The 24,214-nt window shown below is 31.2% G+C and overlaps 1 protein-coding gene across 1 annotated transcript; it reads left to right on the top strand.

Moving 5' to 3' along the window:
* Positions 1-17,976: 17,976 nt before the first annotated feature.
* On the top strand, positions 17,977-22,719 carry LOC132748732 (cAMP-regulated D2 protein-like; the record flags this gene model as incomplete). Its single annotated transcript, XM_060738350.1, has 5 exons — positions 17,977-18,237; positions 18,952-19,075; positions 20,726-20,915; positions 21,422-21,570; positions 21,859-22,719. Coding segments are annotated over exons 1-5 (1,491 nt in total), but the record flags the coding sequence as incomplete, so codon positions are not given.
* Positions 22,720-24,214: the final 1,495 nt, after the last annotated feature.

Below are 24,214 nucleotides of genomic sequence, written 5' to 3'. Positions count from 1 at the left end.
TAACTTGCATACTATGTTATTTTGGAGTTTTTAATACACGAAATGATGCCTAACAATGCCAGTTATCACTTGCACATATTCTAAATTGCTGAAAAGTCTTCTTCGCAGACTTGAGAACTTAATTCAGTTATATGGCTCTATATAAACGGTTCTTTGTATATATAACCCTAGTCAAAAGCCGAGTGTTATATTGCAATAACCATTTATTCAGGCCATAAAACTTATCAAGAAACTTTATAACACATTAAAATATAATACCGCAAGCTTCGAATTTTAGATTTAAAAAATGAGATTTTTCCATGAAATGACAACAGCCGTGTATGTAAAACTATATAAACATCACGATTATTCAATAAAGAACGACGTTTTAAACGAGCAGTACTATAATGAAAGTTATAGACTAAGTAATAATGACAGACTCAGATAAAATAGAATACTTCAAATAGAGACTTCAGTGCCTAGAACTACTATCACTTTAAATGAACACATTCTTTTGCATAATTAACAGAAAACGAAGCTATGGATGAAGGCTCGCCTGATAATCTTGTGGCGTAGTCAGATGATATGGAAACGTTATCATTTATTGAATTGATCTAAAATGGTCCAAATATGTCACTGTTGATTGGCAATACAAATATTCTTCTGAAGCACGCAAACATATTTCCAAATAATTCCAAGGGATATCTAGAATTGTTTGAAGATGGTCTGTCATAAAGAAAAAGAGCGACTTTACTTGCTCAATGTATGTATATTCACATACAATACAAGAAGAATGGAATTGTGTAGTATCATGTGATGCCCATTTAAACAAAAATGCGAATAATGATCAACAAGGCAAAGCAACGTTCACAGAACGCAGCCCTCACACCAGTAGAGCATTCAGAATGCACCGAACTAAAAATTGGGAGAAGACTCAAGATCGGTAAAAGGAGAGGAGATATGTAATAAGTAAAATGATCAAAATATAAAAGGGGCCGATACGGAATTAAAGGTAAATGGGTGTCATGGGAAAAGGAATGAGAGATAGGGGAGGTGTAGGGCACAAAATAGGATAAGAGGGGTTATGGGAAGAAGAATAAACTTACCGTTAACGACAATATAACAAGATGGAACATCACAAAACGTGCAAACATTCAAAACATTTAACAATACACAAAACATACATGTGAAGAAACACAGAGGGACGATCAGTAGTAATAACACCACTGGAGAGTTTAAACCGATTTTAGGCGCAACAACCCTAAAATGTTCCTATATGACGTGACTGTGTAATAAACCTTATCTCTGGTTGTGTGATTTCAATCATTTTATCCTAAAACATTCAGCTTACAATAATTAGAGAATGGAAATTGCTTATTGTCACAAAGTTTCGTTTGGAATTCATTTACATTTTTAAGAAAATATGGTACGTAAGGCAATTCTTGAATTTTATGATCTTGTTCGACAAAGACAGGTCAACGAAAAAAAAGTTCTTTTTCTAGAATCAGACGTGAGTTAAAACTTTTTTTATTATTTCAAATCATTTCATAAAAAATAAAAGTTAGATATATCAACGGATGTAAACATCCTATTTAATACGCCAATTTTGTAATGAAAACATTCAATTTCATATCTGGTAGTTTTTTAGTTTATTTCTTCAAAGAAATACTGTTTTAATTTTTGTTTTAGATTTAAAGATCAGAACTTGCTTTTTATAATATTTCGTTACAATATATCTGTAAGGTTTCTTCTTTAAAAACACCACATCTATATTAATGAAATGTTAAGGATTCTATTATCGGTGAAAATAAAAATCTAACATACTCAAAATGCATCTATTATATGTGAAACCATTACTCATTAAAATTATGTATTACATTATGTATGTTTGTAGAAAAATATGGGGTAACACTAGCTTATTGGTTAAAGGGAGCTTAAATTTATTTAGCAAAATACAGCAATGGATGATATTATCATAATCTCGGACAGACTAGATTAATCCTGACAAGCGACGCCGGTATTCCTGCTATAATATGACGAGCTTAACAAAATAAGGAATAAATTCTTTCCTATATCAATGTCTTTTATTTGTAGACATAAATTGAACAGCTTATTAGCTTGTACATAGATTTAACTATCACGAAAACGCCTTTACATTTCTTGTCTTAAAAGGTTTTTTGTCTCAAAATATTTGGTTGACACTAGTAACCTTTTAATTTCAAATTTCAAATTTGCACTTACAGTGTCTTATTCGGAATACACTTGACAAAGTACAACATTGATTTTTAAAGCAACTGCTGATATATGATTTGACAGTCTGAAGTTTTATATTACTTTGAAGTAGCAAACGATTTAACCGACATCGATGTTTAAGTTTACAGACTTTGCTGCAGAAACTAAATGATAAAACACTTAACTATTGACCTATAATTTTCAGAATGAAGAATTTAATACATAAATAAATAAATAAAATGTTAAGGAAATATCAAAGAAATTTACTTAATAAAATACCGAATTATTTCATTATGTAAATGAAATCCTTAACATTGGTCAATTGTTTTTAAATAAAGATCTAATTCACCAAAGAACACATTATTATATAGAGTAGTAATATGCATTGTATCATGAAATAATGAAGCGTTTATTTTTTTGTTTCAACCTTTTTTAAAAGGTAGTTATATTTATCTTAAACTATTTTAATTCATGAAACGACGATCTCGTGATGAATAAATGCAAACTTAACTACACATCAAATTGTGAATACTGTGGCTACATATGCGCTTGATATACAGGACGCTCAATTAAAAATTGAAGCAGTAAAATGTCGTCTAAGTAAGCGTCAATGCCTGTAACAATTCTATATAAAAACTCATAAATTATGGTAACTTGCAAATGCAAGAATACTCACTTGTCTTTAAAATACATACATTGATATGAAGTTCTACAATTTGTTAGTAACAGGTTCTACAGATTCTCGTTGAATATGATATTCTAGAATCAGTTTGTAAAAGGTTCTTCAGATTCTCGTTAAAACTGTTGTTTTACAGTAAGTTAGTAATAAGTTCATTACATTCTCATAGAAAAGAATAAGTTGAATGTTGTCTTATAGTAAATTAGGAATAAGTTATTTTCATTCTCATAAAATATGTAAGTAAAAGGTTCCACGTGTTCTCATTGAAAATATTTATCAACAGAACGTTAGTAATAGATCTTTTATATTTTGTAAAAAAATTTTCATTCACAGTAATTTAGTAAACTGTCTCTCTAATTCCCTTTAAAATGTTAATCAACAATTAGTTACAAAAAGGTTCGTCAGATTTTCAATAAAATGTGTTTTCTAAGGTAAGTTAGTAACAGGTTCTTCGGTTTTGGAAGTTTGTCTCAAAATATCTTTTATATCTGAATCGACAACATTATTCCACATCCGAAAGCAAAAGAATATCAAAAAGAAGAAAGCGCTCTTTAAGATGAGTTCATTTTACAAAAAAATGGCGTGAAACAAAAGTTGTAATTATGATAAGACATATTGTCAATAATAGTCTGGTTATTCTGCTAATTACCCATTTATCTACAATAAACAATCATGTTGACACGGACTGTGTGGTATCAGACAATGGAAACATAGTTTAATGTTGCGTGCAGGTAACACACAGTTTGCCACATCAATACATTGTTTTAGAAATTGACTAAACTATTTTGAAAATTATCTGAATGTGTTTTATTTCCATTACCTTTTAATCTTACGCTTTTGAGTGCATATATTATTAACATATTATTAACATAGCTAAAATGAATGGTTTTTCTGGATTAAAATAACATACTCTGTGAAGTGAGAAATATACTGCAAAGAATTAAACGCTTAATCGAGCGCAACTGTCACCCAGAAGGTATATCAAATCATTTTTAAAATTATATACATACATCTGATTTCATTATATGTGTTTTGTGCGAGTAGTGCAATGCTACATGGTTCATGCAAAGAGCTTAATATGCAAACATTAATACCATGAATGTCGCAATGTATGTTATAATGTTTCTGTAAGAGTTAAAACGTAAATATTACTTTTGGGACTTGAACAGTTATGTAAAATAATGGTTACGCTTCTTGACAATTGAAAGTACTTGAAACGAAATTTAAAATAAAATGCATTCTAAAATACAGTTTTTATGCTATACAAGAAACTATTTACAAAAACAACCACTTGCTATTTCCCTCTTTGGGTTCGAATCCCGCTTGCAACCTTCGATTCTTTTAAGATGAAAAGTGTATCCAAGTATAGCTTATGCTATGTTGGTAGTGATGTGCTACATAGCCCATCTCCACCAACTCCCAAATACACACACTTAAAAACAAACAAAGCCAAATAAAAACACTTTCCAGTTCCGTCCATGAACAGGCTCAATCAAAACGAGCACGCACCATTTTAAATGCTGTCGTTTTGGACTTTCTTATGTTTTCTTATATGCTCTATTGTCTAGACACAAATCAGCCACCATAATGATATTATCAAAACAAATCTTCTTCAATACTCACAATAAAGAAAAACTAACAATACTGCTTTTATTACTCAAGAAAATTAGAAATTGAAACACTGACACTTAGTTTTCTTCGTTTAAATATTTGTTCTGCAAACAATTTCTGCAGGAATGAAGTGGTTTTTTAATGGATAGAGTGTTGTGTTTTCTTGATTGCTCATTTCAATTTTAAGACCTGTCTAATCTTCTTGGTTTAACATTCTTTACAAGTATTTCAATCACAAAAAAACCATAATAAATCCCATTGGAAGACGTGAACTCAAAAAGTCAGGTCTTTTAGTTCGAATAGTTCATATGGTTTATTTTTATAATATATCATAATAAGAAATAACTTAATTCTTTTATAGTATTTGTAGGGAGAAAATGTGTCATTATCAACTAGCAAGCAATGGAACATTGACTTTACAGTTGTTCAAGTACCAAAACATATTAAGTTTTAACATACTAAAGAAATGAAATGAATTTGTATAACACCATTTATGTCTTAAACGAGGAAAATTGAATTTTTATCTCAATGTAGACGAATGTTAACCTATAAAAATCACAGATCATTTCAATACAGTCACAAAAACATATATATAAAAGTAACGGATTTATATAGTAAAATTTATTATTTAAATATGGTATTAAGATAGCATTTGATCGCGATAAAACGTCTCAATCATTTTGCAGAATTTTTTTTCTACACATGATGTCAGAATTCACAGACAAAATAACTGTTTTAATGGTGTAAACCTTTTTATTTTGCAACATAAATACACTCAAAATCTTTGGTTGACAATGTAATGGAAGTTTAACACAGGCTGGTAGTTGATTTTCATAAAAGTTAAGACAATTACTAGAATTGCTCGCAATTTTAAATATATCTCCATTGCCTGATATATCACAGTCCGTGTCAACTGATTGTTGACTAATAAGCAAAAGCGCCAGACTTTGATTGACATTATGGCTTACCATAATTTAGATTTTAGTCACACGACACACACACGTGTTATGATGTATATTGAACATATCTTGTAGTTATAAAGAATTCTGGGGGGTCGCTTTTTAATGCCGACTTTAATATTTTATTAAAATTTATGATTCAGAACGATCATTTGAACAAAAATATGGAAATACAAAGACTAAATTCAGTCAAATATTTCTACATAGGTACTGAAACGTATGGTATCAATCCGATCCTGCATTTAACATATCATTTCCTTGTCATATCTTTCCTTAATCATATTTCAAATTCGCTGAAATTATATTAGATAACAATAAAATGATAGCTTCAAAGGCATTACAAGCAAACTTTCCTGTAGCTGTAGCTTTTTCAATTATTTTTATATATCTGATAATTTAAAATCAATATGTCTTTAAAATGCATAAGACTTTTAAAAATTACATTATTTATATCAATACTTTAAATATTACTGGGACGCCTCATTCCTACAAACACACACGCCTGATGAGTGGAAGTCTGACTAGTACATTAAGATGGAATATGCATATAAAGGTAGAACACATTTGATTTAACCTTATAAAAAGGCCGTCAGACTATTAAGTAAAACCCGAATTGGCACGAAACCTTTTTTTTTCATTTATTTCTGTTGACTTGACTTCTTTGGAGACGTAGACATTAATGTCACAACCTGTTTAATTATATGAATCAAAAATATTGTTTTGTTTTCCTGAATTCATACAAAAGTAAAAGGTACTGTCATAACCTGTATTTATCTATGAATGTAAATCGTAAGCTTTTATTTTCTTGACTCACTCTCAGACATCAATGTTACAAACATTTTCCTTACATGACTTTCAACAACTCTTTGAATTATACATTTTAACATACCAGTAAAAATAGGTGAAGACACTCTCATACTTAAAATGTAGCTCTAAATTATGATATGGTAATGATGTTTTGTCTGCCAGATTTTTGTTGTTTCCAGCACGAAAATATTATTGCCATAACGTGCCAAGATTGCATTTGCTCGCGATAACAAATTGCGATTAAACACCTTAGATATATCTTTTTCTTCACATGGTGTGAAACTTCACAAACAGAATTATGCTGTAAAATAACAAAATGTTTCTGTCATTAAAACATGTATTCTGTTTGTGAAGTTTCACACCATGTGAAGAAAAAGATATATCTAAGGTGTTTAATCGCAATTTGTTATATGTTTTTTTAAATACTATAATTGACAATGTAATGAAAATTAAACGCATGCAGTCAATTTTCAAAATAGTTTAGTCGATAGCTAGATAGCTTTTTGCTTCTGGCACGTAACCTTACATATATCTCCATTGTCTGATATATCACAGTCAGTGTCAACTGATTGTTGACTGTATAGCATAGGTGTCAGATTTTGATTGACGTAATGTCTTATCATAATTTAGATTTTTGTCACACGGCACACACATTATGCTATATATTCAAACTGAATCTTGAATCAGGAAATTATAGCATAAGATAAAGAGCATTTTGTTCTATTTTAGATGTTTCAAAGCTATATTTATTATTCGCTGAAATCAAATATTAAATAATTACATGAATATAACTGTTCATTATGAAGAAATTAAAAGAAAATATTTCTGTAAGTGCACCTTCATCAATCAAATTATCTGTGTATATCTTAAAGGCCCCTTAGTTTTATTTCTCAGAATCTTTTTTTTTGTGTACTTTAAAAAAAATCAAATACTTTTTCAGTGGCAAATAACCTGAACGATCTTTTTCTTCTGTTGTTTTTGCACTTAGTTGTAGTGATTTAGTAACTTGTAAGGAAGGTTAAATGCTACTTTGTTACATTTGGTTATTTTTACGTGAACTTATTTCACAATTAGTGTTAATTTCGTCAGGTAACAAGCATCCAACCTGCTCTACAACTATTTTTGAAAGATTATAAAATTCATGTTAGAATGTTTAAAGAAGTAAAAATTTATTCGTTTTTGAGACATAATATGCCTTTACACAGCAATAACCTTATAAGTGACATCATTTATTATATATCAAATTTTTAAGGTATAAATGAAATGACTGAACCGTTCAAACACATAATAATTACTGGGAGGATTCTATAGAATAGAATATTCATTTAAAGGTAAAATAGGTTTGAAATGACCTCTTAAAAAGCTTTCAGTTTGTTAAATAATTTTTTTAATTTTGAAGAAAAATATTAACAACCTTAAGCATTTTAGGGACTCCACTGCGGTTTTTTTACATGATGGGACTGGACATATTTTTTTCCAGATAAATGTACCATTTGCCACTAATCTTTGTGCAAAAATTTCAGATCATTCGCGCACTTACTTTTTATTCAAATTGTTAAAAATGACCCAAAATGAAAAGCGTTTAAACGCTTTTCACTCAAATGGGGCTAAGAAAAACATACAAATATGATTTTCAATTTATTGCAAAGTATATTTCTAAACTATCTTTGCATATATTTCTGTTTAAATTGCCCCAGCTCATTTATGTAAGAAATTCAAATGTTATGTTTTTAGGCCTTTATACCTCAGTGGAGTCCCTTTAATTTATTATTGAAAAACTTAAATTACCACACTTAAGGTATTTTGTTGATAATCTCAAGTCTATATGTCTACAAGTCCATTGTTATGTGCTACCTAGCATTGTCCAATGAATGACATTATACTCTCTTTTTACTGTCTTGACTTCTTTCCCGATGTCAGACGTAAATGTCCCACCTTTTCTTATCTTATGAATGTCAATGTAAACTTTTATTCCCTTGATCTAAAGGGTTTTGACCTGTGTTGACGTTAATGGCACAACCTGTATACATCTTGACTTTCTTCCCCGGCGCAGGCGTAAATGCAACAAACATTTTCATCACATGGATTTAACCAATTCTGAATTATTCATTTTAACATACTCTTTAACAAGCAATCAGTTCAATAAGAATTTTTATTGTACATGTTAAGGATATATTGAAATATGTTGAAGTTATGTGTTTATTCTGTTTTTGCAAAGTGTTGGAAAGTTTAACCAAATAGATTTTACGTGTGCGAAAATTTGCATGAATTAAAGTTTTAGGTTTAGAATTGAAAAAAATAATAAACCGATGTCATCATTAATAAAAGTATCTTTTAGTTAGCTTGAATTTGTTTCACATGTTTAATGCCTGTGCATTAGTCTATGAGTGAAACAATATCAGTCAATAAGGCATGGGACATAAAGTACAATCTTTATTTCGTTTATATTTTAGATTAATTAAAAGTAACATTACCCCTCGGAATTTTTCTTTTTCTTTTTCAGAAAGGGCAAAATGTGTTTAATTAATTATGTTTAAATAATTGATTAAGAAAATGTTAGATGTTTATCACCTGAAGAAAGTAGCGCTAAATGAGAAGAAAATGTGTCATTAAATTAGAAACATGAAGACAAAGAGGAATTTTTACTTCCCTGCAAAATACTAAATCACTGAAATTGTACTTATAGCACAAAACATCATAAGCAAACGATAGTTCATGTAGATCTATATGGTGAATGAATTAACTTTTAGGAAACTTTAACAGGACACCAAAGATAAAATGCTATAGAGAAATAAGAATAAAGGCATTCAAAATTGACGGGCAGCAGACAATTGTTTATATGAAATTTCATAAAAAAAATAAGCAAATACATTTTAGAACTTAATGACATATGAAAAAATACACAAAATCAGTATGTAAATCATTTCAATGATACACTATTATATCATATGTTAGCATATTTTTGAAACTACGATCCCTTGGTTGAGGGACAGCAGTCACTTTCAAAATTTATCTTATATTCATCTTGAAATTTTGACGCATGATAGTGGTTGCGAGTGAATTAAAGTCATTTTCACAAAGTCAGTCGTTTCAATTGTATCTGAAAATAAAATGAACTTACGATAAAAACATCCGTAGAAATATACATTGGTTTCGATGCACACGCATATATCAGTTTTGAGTTTCAAAATCGTCTACAAAAATTAAGCATGGTCAAGAATGGCGAATCATGGTAAATCATGATCAACCAATAACAGTTTTCAGCTCAAGAAATTTTAACAAAGCCAGTCAACACCGTATTACTGGTGGTTACTACAGGTAGGTTATAAATTTGGTTGGTATATCTATAATACGCAAATAAAGTCAATTTTATTGTTCATATTGACTGGAGATACTATCTTGTAACCTTGGACACGTTTTCCCTTTTCAAAAAAACTATTTTGAGCAGGTTAAAATGGCAAAATTGTTCAAAATATCTAAAGTTTTAGTAAATGAAGTGATTTCTTGTTACACAATCATTACTTAGGGCCACGCATGCAAAATATTAACAAAGTGTGTGTTTTGTTGAGAATTTTGTTAGTCTGTTCGAAGTATAAATGCTCCAATCATATGCAGAAATGTATTTTCGAAGCTGTCGATGATGACAGAAATGCTCTCAAAGTGGCTAACATGCAATTAATCTTTATTAATTTCTTTATTCGTATTTTACCTTTTATTTGTTATATTTTTCTCATGACAGAAAAGATATATATACATTAGGTGCATCAAAAAGATTTTTTGCACCCATTTACAAGCAAAATCAAGATACATTACGACTGAATTGCACTGCAAATAGAGCAATTAACATGAAAACATTTAATAACTATGCATGTAAGTAAGCTTGATTTGTTATATCATCCACTGTTGAGTTCATAGACAAATGGTTATTCTTGATATTTTAATGTAATATTAAATCGCATTAATTTGTTGAAATAATGTGGGTACAACAAAGCAATAAGAAGTTAAAGTTTCTTGCTCAAACCACAACTTCCCCTGTGAGACTTGGTGTCAAGTGCCGTGTGGCAGCTGTAAAAAGTTGCCCCGTACTTCACTTCTGTTCAGTGTTGTTATATTTTCTGGTCCTTCGGGATCATTGATGCCAGCACTATTAAGTGTTGAGAATTGAGTACCGCTCAAGCCGGTGCTAGGGGTCATAAGGGATGTTGCACTTATTCATTATCCCTCATGTACAGACTCAATCAAACCGAGTCTGCCATTATTATGTCGTTTTGTTGTGATTAATGCTTCCGAGGGATCACTTTGTTTCCAGAATTTTATACTTCACAACAGCAGGTGTCAAGTGCCGTGTGGCAGCTGTAAAACGTTGCCCCTTACTTCACTTCAGTGTTGTTATATTTTCTGGTCCTTCGGGATCATTGATGCCAGCACTATTAAGTGTTTAGAATTGAGTACCGCTCAAGCCGGTGTTAGGGGCGTGAGGGATGTTGCACTTATTCATTATCCCTCATGTACAGACTCAATCAAACCGAGCCTGCAATTCTTATGTAAGTTTGTTGTGATTAATGCTTCCGAGCGATCACTTTGTTTCCAGAATTTTATACTTCACAACAGCAGGTGTCAAGTGCCGTGTGGCAGCTGTAAAACGTTACCCCTTACTTCACTTCAGGGATCATTGATGCCAGCACTATTAAGTGTTAAGAATTGAGTACTCAATCAAACCGAGTCTGCAATTCTTATGTAAGTTTGTTGTGATTAATGCTTCCGAGGGATCACTTTGTTTCCAGAATTTTGGACCCACACATCCAACAATACTTTAATTACCTGTCCGATGCATTAATCAAATTAATGTAATTACTGTAAACAATACTGCATCTTTATACTGCACAGTATAGGTCATATGGCGACGTTCCAGCTTTACTAGTGGAGGAAGATCTCATGTGCCCTCCGTGCATTTTTTTCGACACGAACGGGCACCTGAGTAGAACCACCGACGTTCCGTCAGCTAGCTGGATAGCTGGATAGCTTCCTCACATGAAAGAACCCACAGCGCTGAGGGGCGAAATGAATTAATTATCCAGTAAAGAGTCAAGTTGGGCTGAACTTGAACTTTGTAACTCGTAATTAGGTACTTTATAGGATTAATTTTTTTCCTACTAGGACATATATAGTTCTAATTTGTCTGTCCTCCCCTAATTAGATGTTAAGATTCTAACGTGTCTATTATTTCTCCTAAAACGCATTTTTAACTCTTTATTAGAGTAACAAAGTCTTAATTATGGTTATTTTTCTGTTCTAACCACTTAGGACAAAATAAGGCTATTTTAGTCAAATATAAGTTCTTAATATGAGTTTTTTTTCTAATAACATATTTGTATATTCTATTTAGAAATAACTGATAATTAGGAGTTTGTAAATTAGTTTATAGCACTAAGAAACACGTACTTCGGTTATACAAGTCTAAAGTAGAATGTTTTACTTTTATTTTATACTCTTAAAAAGAACTTTAGTTAGAAAGACCTTATGAGGAGGACTAACTCTCCTTTTGGAAATTGTAAACACCAGTCGCAAAAAGTTATTAAATTATGTTAAATACTTTCTTTTTTATCAGTGTATGCTTACCGAAAATATAACGCATTTTTATGGTCTCATATCATTTATCTGATGCTCACTCAAATAATGCTTTGTACTTGTATTACCGAATTTCACATTTCATGTATAAAGGGAGGTAGTTAGAAATATATTTTCGAAAAATTCAAGCCATTTTGTAGGGGTTTTTTTCCCGATAAAAAATGTATACATTAATTAATACATATAGTTTAATTAATAATAATGTACATAAACATTTACTGTACATATCTTACATGTTGGATGTTTGGAAATTGTTTTAGAAGAACAATTATATACATAATTTCACTAAACCGTATGTTACATCCACAGGATAGTCAAAGAGAGCACTTTTGCAAAATAGACTGTCAGAACTTTCAAATTTAAGTATTCTGATTGAACGAAAAATAGTTTGAGAAATCACGCTTTGTGATTATGTTTAAACGTTGATAAATATAGCTTGTTAAAAGGGCTAAACTAAGGGAAGAAATATTTTTGAATACTTTTTTGTATAAGTAATTACATTTTGAATATATAAACATCCGCAGTTGTGTTCATACTGCGGTTGTTATTGAACCTTCAATATGACTGTGCCATATTATGAAACGCGGTGTATAGTACAGTCCCCAAGATAAATAATGTGTGTGCCCTAAACAAAAATAAAATGGGTGAAACTGGACTTTTGAATGGATATCAAAAGTTATGAATCTTGCATATGAAAGACAAATGGTAAAATGGCCGACATACCGATACTCTAATAGTCATACGGCTATCTTCTAGATTTACTAGTGGAGGAAGACATGACATCAAGAGCACCTCATCAGCACAAGCGACACGACAACTCATAGTATAAGTGTCTGAAGATTGTGACAAATCATAATCGTTTATTAGATTTTAAGTTATTTTCACAGCACTCGTAAGTTGAAAATTTATCTTAAGATAAATTAATTTTATCTTAAGATAAAACTCACTTAGCATTAATCTAACGATAAAATATCGTCCGTAGCTGTGTACAACCTTGATAGATGAGACAATTTATAGTATATGAGTTCTGAAACTATAAACGAGGTGCCTCAGTCATAGAGACACAAATAACTGACTTGTTGTTGACAATATTCAATAAATGTAGAACTCATCTGCTTTTACAATTTATTAGATGATTGCATAAATAACCGAGTTAATTTATATTTAACAATCTTTCAGAAGCACACTCAACCTGCTATCTACTGCTTACGATCGTAAGTCAAAATGTCAACATATCCATGGGTAAATACATATCTTATTATACTGCTTAACCTTGTCGTTGAATGACGTAATATTTTTTTTTTAATTTTTCTTGACTTCTTTCACGACGTAGACGTTAATGTCACACCCTTTCCTATCTTTTAATGACAATGTCAACTTTTATTATTTTGACTTCTTGTCCGTCGTTGACAATAATGTCACAACTTGTTTAATCCATTGCATAATTTTATAACTTCTTTAGATACGTAGAGGTTAATGTTACAACCAATTAATCTTTAAATGTCAATGTAAACTTTATTCCGGATCCCTTGACTGACTTTTCCGACGCAGACATCAATGCCACACACATTTTCTTTGAATTAATCTCCTTGAACCTATTCACGTGATATCAACATGGTTGAAGCTGGTTAAAAGCATGGTTGACCATATATTGAAGCATGACTCAAGTACTTCATTTCACAAAATTGTTAAACCATACTTAAAGCATGGATTACCATGGTTTTTAAGACAGACGAAAACACTTTTTACTCGAACTTTAAAGAATGTATTGATACAGATAAAGGATTTCAATAATTATAATTATTGTAATTATATTTTTCTTGCCATAATTTTGTTGTCTCAGATCATATCACTACTCGCACGATGACATATTTAAATAATAAGGGTAATTAAGTGTCAAGATAGCATTTGCTCGAGATAAAAAAGATATAACCTCTTTTCTGTATTGTTATTCACACGATAAAACACTTCACAGACATAATAATAATAATTTAATGACAGAAAACTCTTTCATTTTGCAGTATTAACGCTTAAGATGATAATATAATGGAAGTTAAACACATAAAAAAATATTCAATATAGTTTAGGCAATTACTATACTTGCACGCAATCTTACATACATCTCCATTGTCTTATATATCACAGTCCGTGTCAACTGATTGTTGACTATGTAGAAAAGCTAATGAACTTAGGTGCCAGACTTTGATTGACATTATGTCTTATGATAATTTAGACTTTTTTCACAAACAGCACACGCGCACAATGCCATATATTTAACCTTTATAATGTTGATGTAATGCACTTTTGTTCTATTTTCGATCTTCTATATATCCGTTAAGGGGAGCAGTGGCCAGGTGGTTAAGGATCATGTGTCCGAGCCTTAATCGTTACACGACCATGTTTCTTCATATGACACCAATAATGGTTGGTTCCAAGAAGTGGACTTGAAAGTGATTAATATAAGATGCATGAACATTTTTTGCAATCGAGCTTAAATAAATATGTTTAAATCAATATATTCGTTAATGATTTAATGTAAGGTTAGTAAGGTAAATGTTTGTATATTTAAACTTACCTCAGCTCGGTGTTGATTCTCTTCATGCAGTATTGCAGTGCATATGTTTTTAAAGCACAAGTTTACATATTAGACAATTCAATCATAAATGATGTTATATATAGCTATTTTTGTTGAAGGAAGTAAAAGCGAACATATATGTAATTGCATCTTTACCAATTAAATTATCTCTTTAAGATTTGAAATCAACCAATGTGTCTTAAATTTACTAGGCGGCAACCATTTTTAAACCAATATTGATGACACAATTTATCATGGTATACAATTATGGTTTTCAATAATTTAATTTATTTAGATCTACTAAGTCATGACTTCCTATTCACACGTAAGTAGTCTAATTTAAGGTTTATTTTTGCCAGATAACGTGTCAAGACAATAGTAAATAATCAGTGAAAAAGAGCAAAATCCGTCATTTTTAATTGTACTTGCTACTGAAAACCATTTGACGTGGGCGTACATTAATTTTGCTTTTTCTAACGAGAAATTTGTCAAATCTAAAAAGTGAGCATTTGAGATTTTAAACTGTAAGTGTCTTTGTGTAAGAATTTAATTGTGTGTCTGATTGCTTTAGATGGAAGATATTGCCAGCTTGACCATGGTTTACTACAGGAAAAATATTCTGAACATGGTCAGAAACATTGTTGTTTTTTAACAACCATGATTAACGATGATAACCATGTTCAGTCAAAATCTACATAATCAGAACTATTTCCTTTACCCGAAGCCTTGGCCTTGCCTTCGAAATGAAACCATTGCTGACCATGGTGAAATGCCAAATAGGTGGTTAATAACAAACGCTTGCTTCCAGAAGATGAGATAAAGTTGGTATTCAATATATGGTAATCAATAGAGCATTAGATCGAGTTTGCATAAATTAAGAGCTGCCAAATAAACTGTAAAGTTAATCTTGATTCACATGTGCTAACTTACAGAACTAAAATAAAGTACATGAAACGTTTTTACATGAAAATCTCAGTATCTTAGTTATTGATTGTAGTGCTAAGTTGGGAGGTCACACTTTTTCTCACGTTATATTGTAAGTAGTGTAAAAGGATCATCTGTCAGAAATTACGACAATTACCATTATTTTTTGTTACTCACGGGTATTCTTGTATAACCTTTTTTTTTCTTTCTGTCAAATATCTGTCAATATTCTTTTTTTTCACATGGTCGTTGCGTAGCTAATTATTACCGTTAACTGAATTATTCAATTACTATAAGTAGTCTTCAGGAGATTTTTGCACTTTTATTCATTTTTAAAGAATTCGTCCCCATGTTTATATCTCTGCTGGCTTACGCAAGAATTTTAACGACCAAAAACTAATGAACATAGTGTTAGTCTACGAACTTGCTTTTTATGAACGCCACTTTCCATTGCTTGGTAAAGTGTAAGGTCTTTAAATTGTACTCGACTGCCAAAACAATTTTCTTAAAATTCCCCCGAATATTAAGCACACAAAGGTATATTTTGATAATCATCATAATTATATAATTATCATATTTAATTTAATTTATTTATTTCAAAATTCTGACATTATATGTTCCCTTCTGCTTTTCTTGCACAGCATTATTATAGATATTCTAACTTTGCATTTATTTTCTGACATTAAAATGTCTAAACAACGTTTCTTCATTTACGTTAGCATCTATATAAAATATACATTTACTGCAAGAGAACAGTGCCATTACATGAAATTGCTTTAAACTTTTTAACGTCCTTATACATAATTATTCAATGATAAAGAAATGGTTATTACCTATTTTCAATTGAAAATTATTTTCAAATAAGGATGCCTGTCCAATATATCTATAAGTATGTAAAAATAATTTATCTTACAGTTCATTTTTCAGCATCCCCGTACATGTATATAATTAAATGTATATACTATAGCTATGCCCTAACATTGTCAAATGTTTGATCCCTTATTGTTGTGTCATTTTTGGCAGGGGCGGGGGGCGTCACTGCAAAGAAAAACAATACTGTATTATTGTTTTGATAAACAACAAAAAAAAAACGGCATCGAAAATGTCGGTTAGCGAATATATATCTATGTGGCTGATTTATCCAGACTACACATGCAACTGGGACTAAATACGTTTGGATTTTAGCTAATGAGGAGCTTGTTTTGTATTTTCAGGCAGGAAATTTAAATCTTGTGTGACAGAGGAAAGAATTTATTTTTTGCACATCATTGCGACGGATAATTGGTGGAATGTCGGCGTCATTTGTCAAGTTTTATTTATCATTTGCAAATAAGGATTATGTCTAGAAACCCATGTTTGTTTCTTGTAGATTTTGTAAAATACGAGTTCGTTTAGATTGTTTGTAAAAAAGATAATCATAGCTTCAGTAAAAATACACCCGGTTTTCGATCTAAATGCCTTCATTATAATGTTTAAGTTTCATTTTCGATTTCATCATTCTGGCTACTTATGGAGAATTCTATATTTTAGTCGATTAAAACAGAAAGTAATAACATTTTCACAAAGCGCCAAGGATGATTCTGGTCAGCGAAATATGTTGTCCATTCTTTGGCCAACCTCAACAATATCCGAAAAATGGGGAAATATGAATAATGAGGTCACATAAATAGAACAATGACTTAGTTTAATGTAGTAGCAATCCGATTTATCACAATACATCATCTATTGGTTATGTTTGTATTTATTTTATGTTATATATTTGCGGATAAAAATTAATTTGGTGTATAATCTTTTGTTTTCGGTAGTGAAACATAAAATTCGAAATTAAAGCAGCATGCCTTATTCGTGCAAATTTTCATGAATATTTTGAAAATGTGTTTATAAGTAAAATATTGTAAAGTGAACAAAGAAAGTAATTTACAAATTGCGAAACGGCACATACAATTCACGTACATTACCAAAGAAAGGGTCAAAATATACACACAAAAGCCTTACTGCGATAGTCATACAGTAGAAATATGGCGATACGAGGGTTGTCCAAAAAATTCGTGCACTGCAGTTATTGTTCTGAGAGTAATTGATAAAAAACATGAATTATATATCACTTGAAGGTGAAATATGTCTCAAATAAGAAGACATAAGAAAAAGCCATGTAACCGGCGTATCGTGAAAAAAGAATTGTCATTAAGTTACCTTAGTAACGTAATACCGGCGCACAACAAAAAAAATGGGTTAGTTCATTACTGTTATTGTTTTAATTTTCTGTTGCTTGTAAAGTGGCATTTGCTATTTATGTCATAATTTGTTTAACTGTCAATAGAGGAATGATTTATGTAAAGTATAATGTTGTTTTTATTGTTCATATGCAAGGTACATGTAAGAGATTTCTTGAATTTTGAATCTTTTTACTTTTTTAAAAATCTTAATAAATATTATTTCGGTTAATTTTCTTGAAATATTTTGGTTCATCTGGAGGCATGCAGCTTTAAGATATTTATACTTATTATCTGAACTAAGGTTAGTAATAAGTGTACTAATCCTAGATATTAACACTAGTATATATAAACATAGATATAGTTATGATAAAACTTATTTATCAAGGTTAAGAAGAAGGTTGTACTATCACGTCTAGCCTTTGTTGATGTTATTACATTATACATATTGATATTCATAATAATGGAAGTTACATTTCTCATTATTTTCCTCACCGTGTTTTATAATGTATATGCTGTTACAGAACCGGTTGTTCCAACAGTGTATGGAGATGTCCGAGGAATCAGAAATGAAAATAGCTTGCAGTTTCTCGGAATTCCGTACGCGTCACCGCCAGTTGGACCCTTGAGGTTTGTATATTTAGAAAGTTTTCAATCTTTGTACTAAAATCTTTATCTCTTTTATCTGTCTCTACGGATAGATCCCTAAATCACCCTAACCTATCTAAATCAAATTATCAGATTTGTGCATTATAATAATTATTGGATGACAATCTATGTGTTTACAAAAACACATGTCTATGTTTGTGGTTAATCTATTGTTATTCAAACAAAAGATCAGAGTAGGGATCTATCAATTCCAAATGACATACATGTATTTCTGTATTAATTTAAGATAAAGTCAGACACGAAGAATGTAAAAATAAGAGCAAGAATACCATTATGCTTTAAGACTCAGTCTTAGAGTTAAATGGACAACAAAAACCTGTATGAATGAAAAAAAATATGTGACTTGCCTGCTCATGAAATCCGAGCATAAAAATAGGGTAACAGTGATAACAGAGCCACAAAATATAAAATGTACATTGATTGTCATTTTTTTTATCATAATTAACCGTATACTTTCGGTCACTGACGCCTGTCAAAAAAGAACTATTGATAAGTCTTATAAAAGTAATTTAACCTTTTCTGTTAGGAAACAGGAAACAAATTTACACGTGAGTGGTCAAAGCATGAACTCGTATGAAATAATACAATTTAGGTTGGATTTCTATAAATATTTTGTACTTGCTTACGTCTTGGTATATATAATATTATAAAATATTGTTGTTGTTGTTATCACAGATGGAATGATCCAACTATTCCAGCGTCATGGAGACCAGCAACATACAACGCCACATCACGCAAACCAGGCTGTCCTCAGAAATATTGCTTTCAATTCTTGCCAAATACTAGCTGCCCAATGCAGGTATGTATATGTCTTATTCATATTAAGTTGTTTCTTAGGATCGCTATATTTAAGTCAAATTAAATTTAACTAATGTTTGAAATATTTAGCATGCTGTATTTCAAAATATTTCAAAAAAATTAGACCCATTGTGTAAAATGGCATAATTTAACTTTGTCTAAAAGTTATTAAAAATGATTGCTTATACACAATTACAAGTGACAAAAAAGTAGGAATAAAGCATCAAAATGTATGGAATAATAACTTTGGTACTGCATTTGCAGTAACTATTCAGTTACCATAAAGATGAAGTGGCCAATGTTCATGTCGTTTAAACAAAATATTTTTTCATAAAATTTCCAAGATTCAATATGAAAAACTCAAATATAGCTTTATAATTTTATTCCATCCATAAAATGAGAAAATGTCGAACTGGTAGCTGTAACTGTAACATTTTATTGCATTTTTTATTCATTGTAAACAGATCTCAACAGAGGAGACAATAAATAGACAACATACTCGTATAATTAAATGCAACAACAATTTTCTGAGCGTTTACAAAATCATGTACTATTGTACGACGACGTTCCGTGTCTCCACAGCTCAGACAAAGTCATTGATTATATCATTATCATCCAATAATCATATAGCAATCTATTCACGATGTTGTTTCACGTCACAATTTGTCTGCATCATCATTTATAAATCATTCTTTTCATTGATTGATTTTAAACACATACATATATTCCGAGGGTTTCAGCATTGCCTGACGCGTAGCATCTCTTGAATTCCTCCTCCTATGAATGAATATTATTAACAACTTGTTCTGTTTAGCGACAAGAATATATTTACTGCAGAAAGGGGGAGAAGCAAATCTATTGATCTTGTTGGTAGTCAAATATTTCTATGAACACATAGCTTGCTTTTTTCCAATGTAATAGTTTGAACAATTAATGCATAACAATTTTACCATCTTACACTGCCTACAAGTCTGTTTGACATTGCCTCTAAAGTATCACATACAAGTATTTTTCACATTGCCTCTAAGGTATCACATACAAATATTTTCACATCTCACATCAAACCCCTTGTATTAGCAGTTTTCAAACTTCTTATTTTTTACAGCATTTGCACATACCTAAGTTATTTCGACATACTTGCTCAATCATTGATTTATCGTGAGACATGATATTTTTAAAATCCAAACGTTTTAGCATTTACTAAATCTCTCATATCTCATCATGAAGTAATCATACTAGTGAATTGACACCAATCCGGTTTTTTGGGGGTTTTTTTTGTTTGTTTGTTTTTTTTTTTTGGGGGGGGGGGGGTCTTTGGGGACGGGTTGTTGTTGTTAGTTGTTTTTGTTGTTTGTTTTTTTATGAAATCAGTTGTTCGATTCTTAGAGAACTACCATACCGAAGAAATAAAAAGAAAATAAAGAGAAATCAAAAGAGAGAGATTGTGTTTTCCTATGTGATATTCACAATAGAAATAAGTAGAATGCTAAAGAATAGTCATTCCCTTCCCACTAACTTTATCTGTAGGGCATTTAACGTATTAGTTTGGAAAAACACTTGCAAGATTTTAGAAATATCTGTTCGTCTCATAAAAGATAAATTCAATCATTTATTCCAGTTTTGAATATAACGAGTCACATTTTTGTTTTAGATGTCTGAGGATTGCCTATACCTCAATGTATGGACACCGGCTGACGCTACAAACAGTTCCGGATATCCGGTGATGGTTTTTATCCACGGAGGTGCCTTCAAATGGGGATCAGGATCAACATTTACTTATGATGGTAACAACCTAGCTGCTGGTGGAAAAGTGATTGTTGTCAACATGGACTATAGAGTTGGTGAGTTCTTTAATCGTCCTCAAATTCCAACATACGCATACAAATAGAGAAAATATGAATCCCTAAAGAAAGTCCAAAACGGCAAAATTGTAAACGTTGCAGGCTCGGTTTGATTGAGTCCGCTAATGGATGGTACTGTCAAGTGCAAACTACCGTCAACCCCCCCCCCCCCCCCAAACAACGGCTAAAGCAGAATTCAACATTTAAACATGAAATGGCAAATTATGAATTTAGAAACAAATTTATAAAAACTGTTCCAATACAATTTTTATTATCCCGCCTTAAATATGGTTATAAAACACAAATTAGAGGGTGATTTCAACGTAAATTAATTTATAAGGATTTATTTATATTATGATTCGTTTGACTCTTTTTAAAGATTTGCGGTCTTTAGTTCATATATGTTTACCCTTCATTTCCTGTTTCTGGATAACGTCGTTATGAAAAATAGTTGACAAATATTTTGAATAATCTGTATTAAAATTAATTGTTGGTTTTCTTCACAGGTATATTAGGGTTTTTATACACTGGAGACTCGTCCTCAGACGCCAAAGGTAATTATGGAATTCGCGACCAACGACTAGCATTACAATGGGTACAACAAAATATTGTTAATTTTGGAGGAAATCCATCTAAGGTAATTCATATTACTCAAGTTTACAAACAACTATTGAATATGATGCATATCACACCGCGGTCAAAATAATAAATTAAGACAAAATACAAAAGCTTGTTGTTTCGTTTATTCAATAAAATATGTGGCAAAATAATTCATTTGCAATGTATGTGCAGTTAGCAGTGATCCCACTAACAGAAGTATTCCTGCTTTTACTGCTCGTAAATATTTAATTTTCTTCACGTTTAATATCTAATATAAAAATATTTCAAGCAAAACTATTTGTCTTAATAAGAAAAATATTTTAAAAGGTTTATATTGTTTTAGGTGACCCTATTTGGGCAAAGTGCCGGTGCTCAATCAACATTTATTCATTTGATGTCACCTAAAACTGACAGCAGTTTGTTCCGAGCAGCTATTATGGAAAGTGCTCCGTTTTCCGTTCCTTATAGAGAAAAAGACGAAGCGCTTTTCCTCACAAGCAGATTAAGAAAAATTCTAAGGTGCCCTGAAATAGACATTATGTTATGTATGCGAGCAAAATCAGTTGAAGAAATAAATGACGCACAAGAAGAAATATCAGTAAAAGTGACCGCTGGAAAATTCAATGAATATTATGAACCCATCGGTCCTATCATTGATGGAACTGATCTTATAACTCAGCCACTGAAAGCAGCGACAGAAGGGAAATTTAGAAAGATCCCGATGATTATTGGTACTACCACTGAAGAGGCAAGACTGTTTGTGTATGGTGCTTGGACACGCAACCTTACCCGTGCTGAGTACGAAGCTGCTCTGGCAATAATCCATCCACCTCACTTTGAAGACATTGAAATGTTTTATAAACCTAAACCTGATTTAGAAGATTACAGAGACGACTTATGTGTTGTTTGCACCGATTTCATATTCACGTGTGCTAATAGAAATGCTACAAGAAATATTTTAGCAAACAATGATCGTGCAGTGTATCAGTATGTTTTTGATCATGCAACAGCTACACATGGTGGATGGGGTAAGGACTCGTTCTGTGAAGGCCATGTATGTCATGCTGAAGAACTTGGTTACATTTTTCAAAACCAACGCATTGGAAAACCAACATTGGAGGAGACACAGCTAGCTAACAGCATGTTGTTATATTGGACCAACTTTGCTTATTCACTTGAGCCGAATATTGGTAGATTTTCGCCGGTATTGACGTGGCCAAACTATGCATCGAACACTTCAGCTACCATGCACTTTTTAACTCCAAAAAATATGATTTTTCATGATTACAGAAGTACTTTCTGTAACTTTTGGGATTCAGTTGGATATGAACAAAATTAAACAAACGTATAAAGCTAGAATTGCTGAGATAAGTGCTTGAACAAACACCTTGTGTAATTGATTAATTATTTGTTTATAATACGCTGGTGATACCGTAACTTGTGTATCACGTGTTATTTGTAATATAAGACGATTTGCTTCTTTTGGTTAATCGTACAAGGATTTGTTTATGCATATTACAAACAAGGCGACTTTGCCTTATCATTAACACTTTATATTTGTCATGTATTATACATTCACATATTTTATAGACAGATAGCGTCATGTTAAACAACCGTAATCCTATAAAGTGTAGATAGTATCTACCTATAGAAGTATATTGTACCACATGAGTAGACTATTCAAAGGCCCATTAAGCCCCAGAAATGGTATTTCTGTTTTTTTCTCGAAAACATTTCTCAGTGTTCTGTTACATTTTGCAAAACATTACCCAGTGAACATACAGCTAACCATCTGTTTCTATATTTTGGAATTTAATATAGTTTGGTGATTTATTAGCTTGTATGGAAGTCAAAATACCACTTTGTTTACAAGTAGTCTATTTTATGTTAAATTAATTAATATTCAGCGCTACTTTATTCAACTGATAGTTGTCAAACATTGTCTTAATCCATTATTAAAATACGAGTTGCATAAAACACATGTTTGCAATTTCAAAAGTAAAAAGTAGTTATTGTTGAGATATAGCTTGCCACCTTTAAGATTGATTTATTTGTATGTACATTTTCATTGTTCTTTTCTTGATTCAGTTCACTCTTATAAAGAATATGCAACGCAATTTGTTATTTACACGTATTATTTATTCAAAGTTTCAAAATTATCTACAGCACAGGTAGAAACTGTTGCTGTTGTGTCCTTTTAAACTTTTATTTAATACTCTTAAAAAGAACTTTTGTTAGAAAGATCTATTAGGAGAACTAACTCTCATTTTGGAAATTGTAAACACCAGTCGCAAGTAACTTACTCCAAAAATGTTTCTAAATCATGTTAAATACATTCTTTTTTATCAGTGTATGCTTACCGAAAAGAATTAAACACCCTATAACGCATTTTTTTTATGGTCTCATATCATTTATCTGATGGTCACTCAAATAAAGCTTTATCAATATTGTGAGTACTTGTATTACCGAATTTCACATTTCATGTATAAAGGGAGGTAATTAGAAATATATTTTCGATAAAGTAAAAAAAAAGATAAATACAGAATCCCTAAAAAACGCCCAACACGACAAAATTGAAAATGTTGCAGGCTCGGTTTGATTAAGCCTGTTCATAGACGGTACTGGAAAGTGCAAGTTACCGTCCACGCCCCCTAGCACCGGCTTAAGCAGAATTCAAAATTAAACATGATCTGGTAAAA

This window comes from Ruditapes philippinarum, unplaced genomic scaffold (genome assembly GCF_026571515.1).
Source record: "Ruditapes philippinarum isolate M1 unplaced genomic scaffold, ASM2657151v2 ctg2795_1_1_1_1, whole genome shotgun sequence".
NCBI lineage: Eukaryota > Metazoa > Mollusca > Bivalvia > Venerida > Veneridae > Ruditapes > Ruditapes philippinarum.
This window is presented reverse-complemented; position numbering and strand designations above follow the sequence as displayed.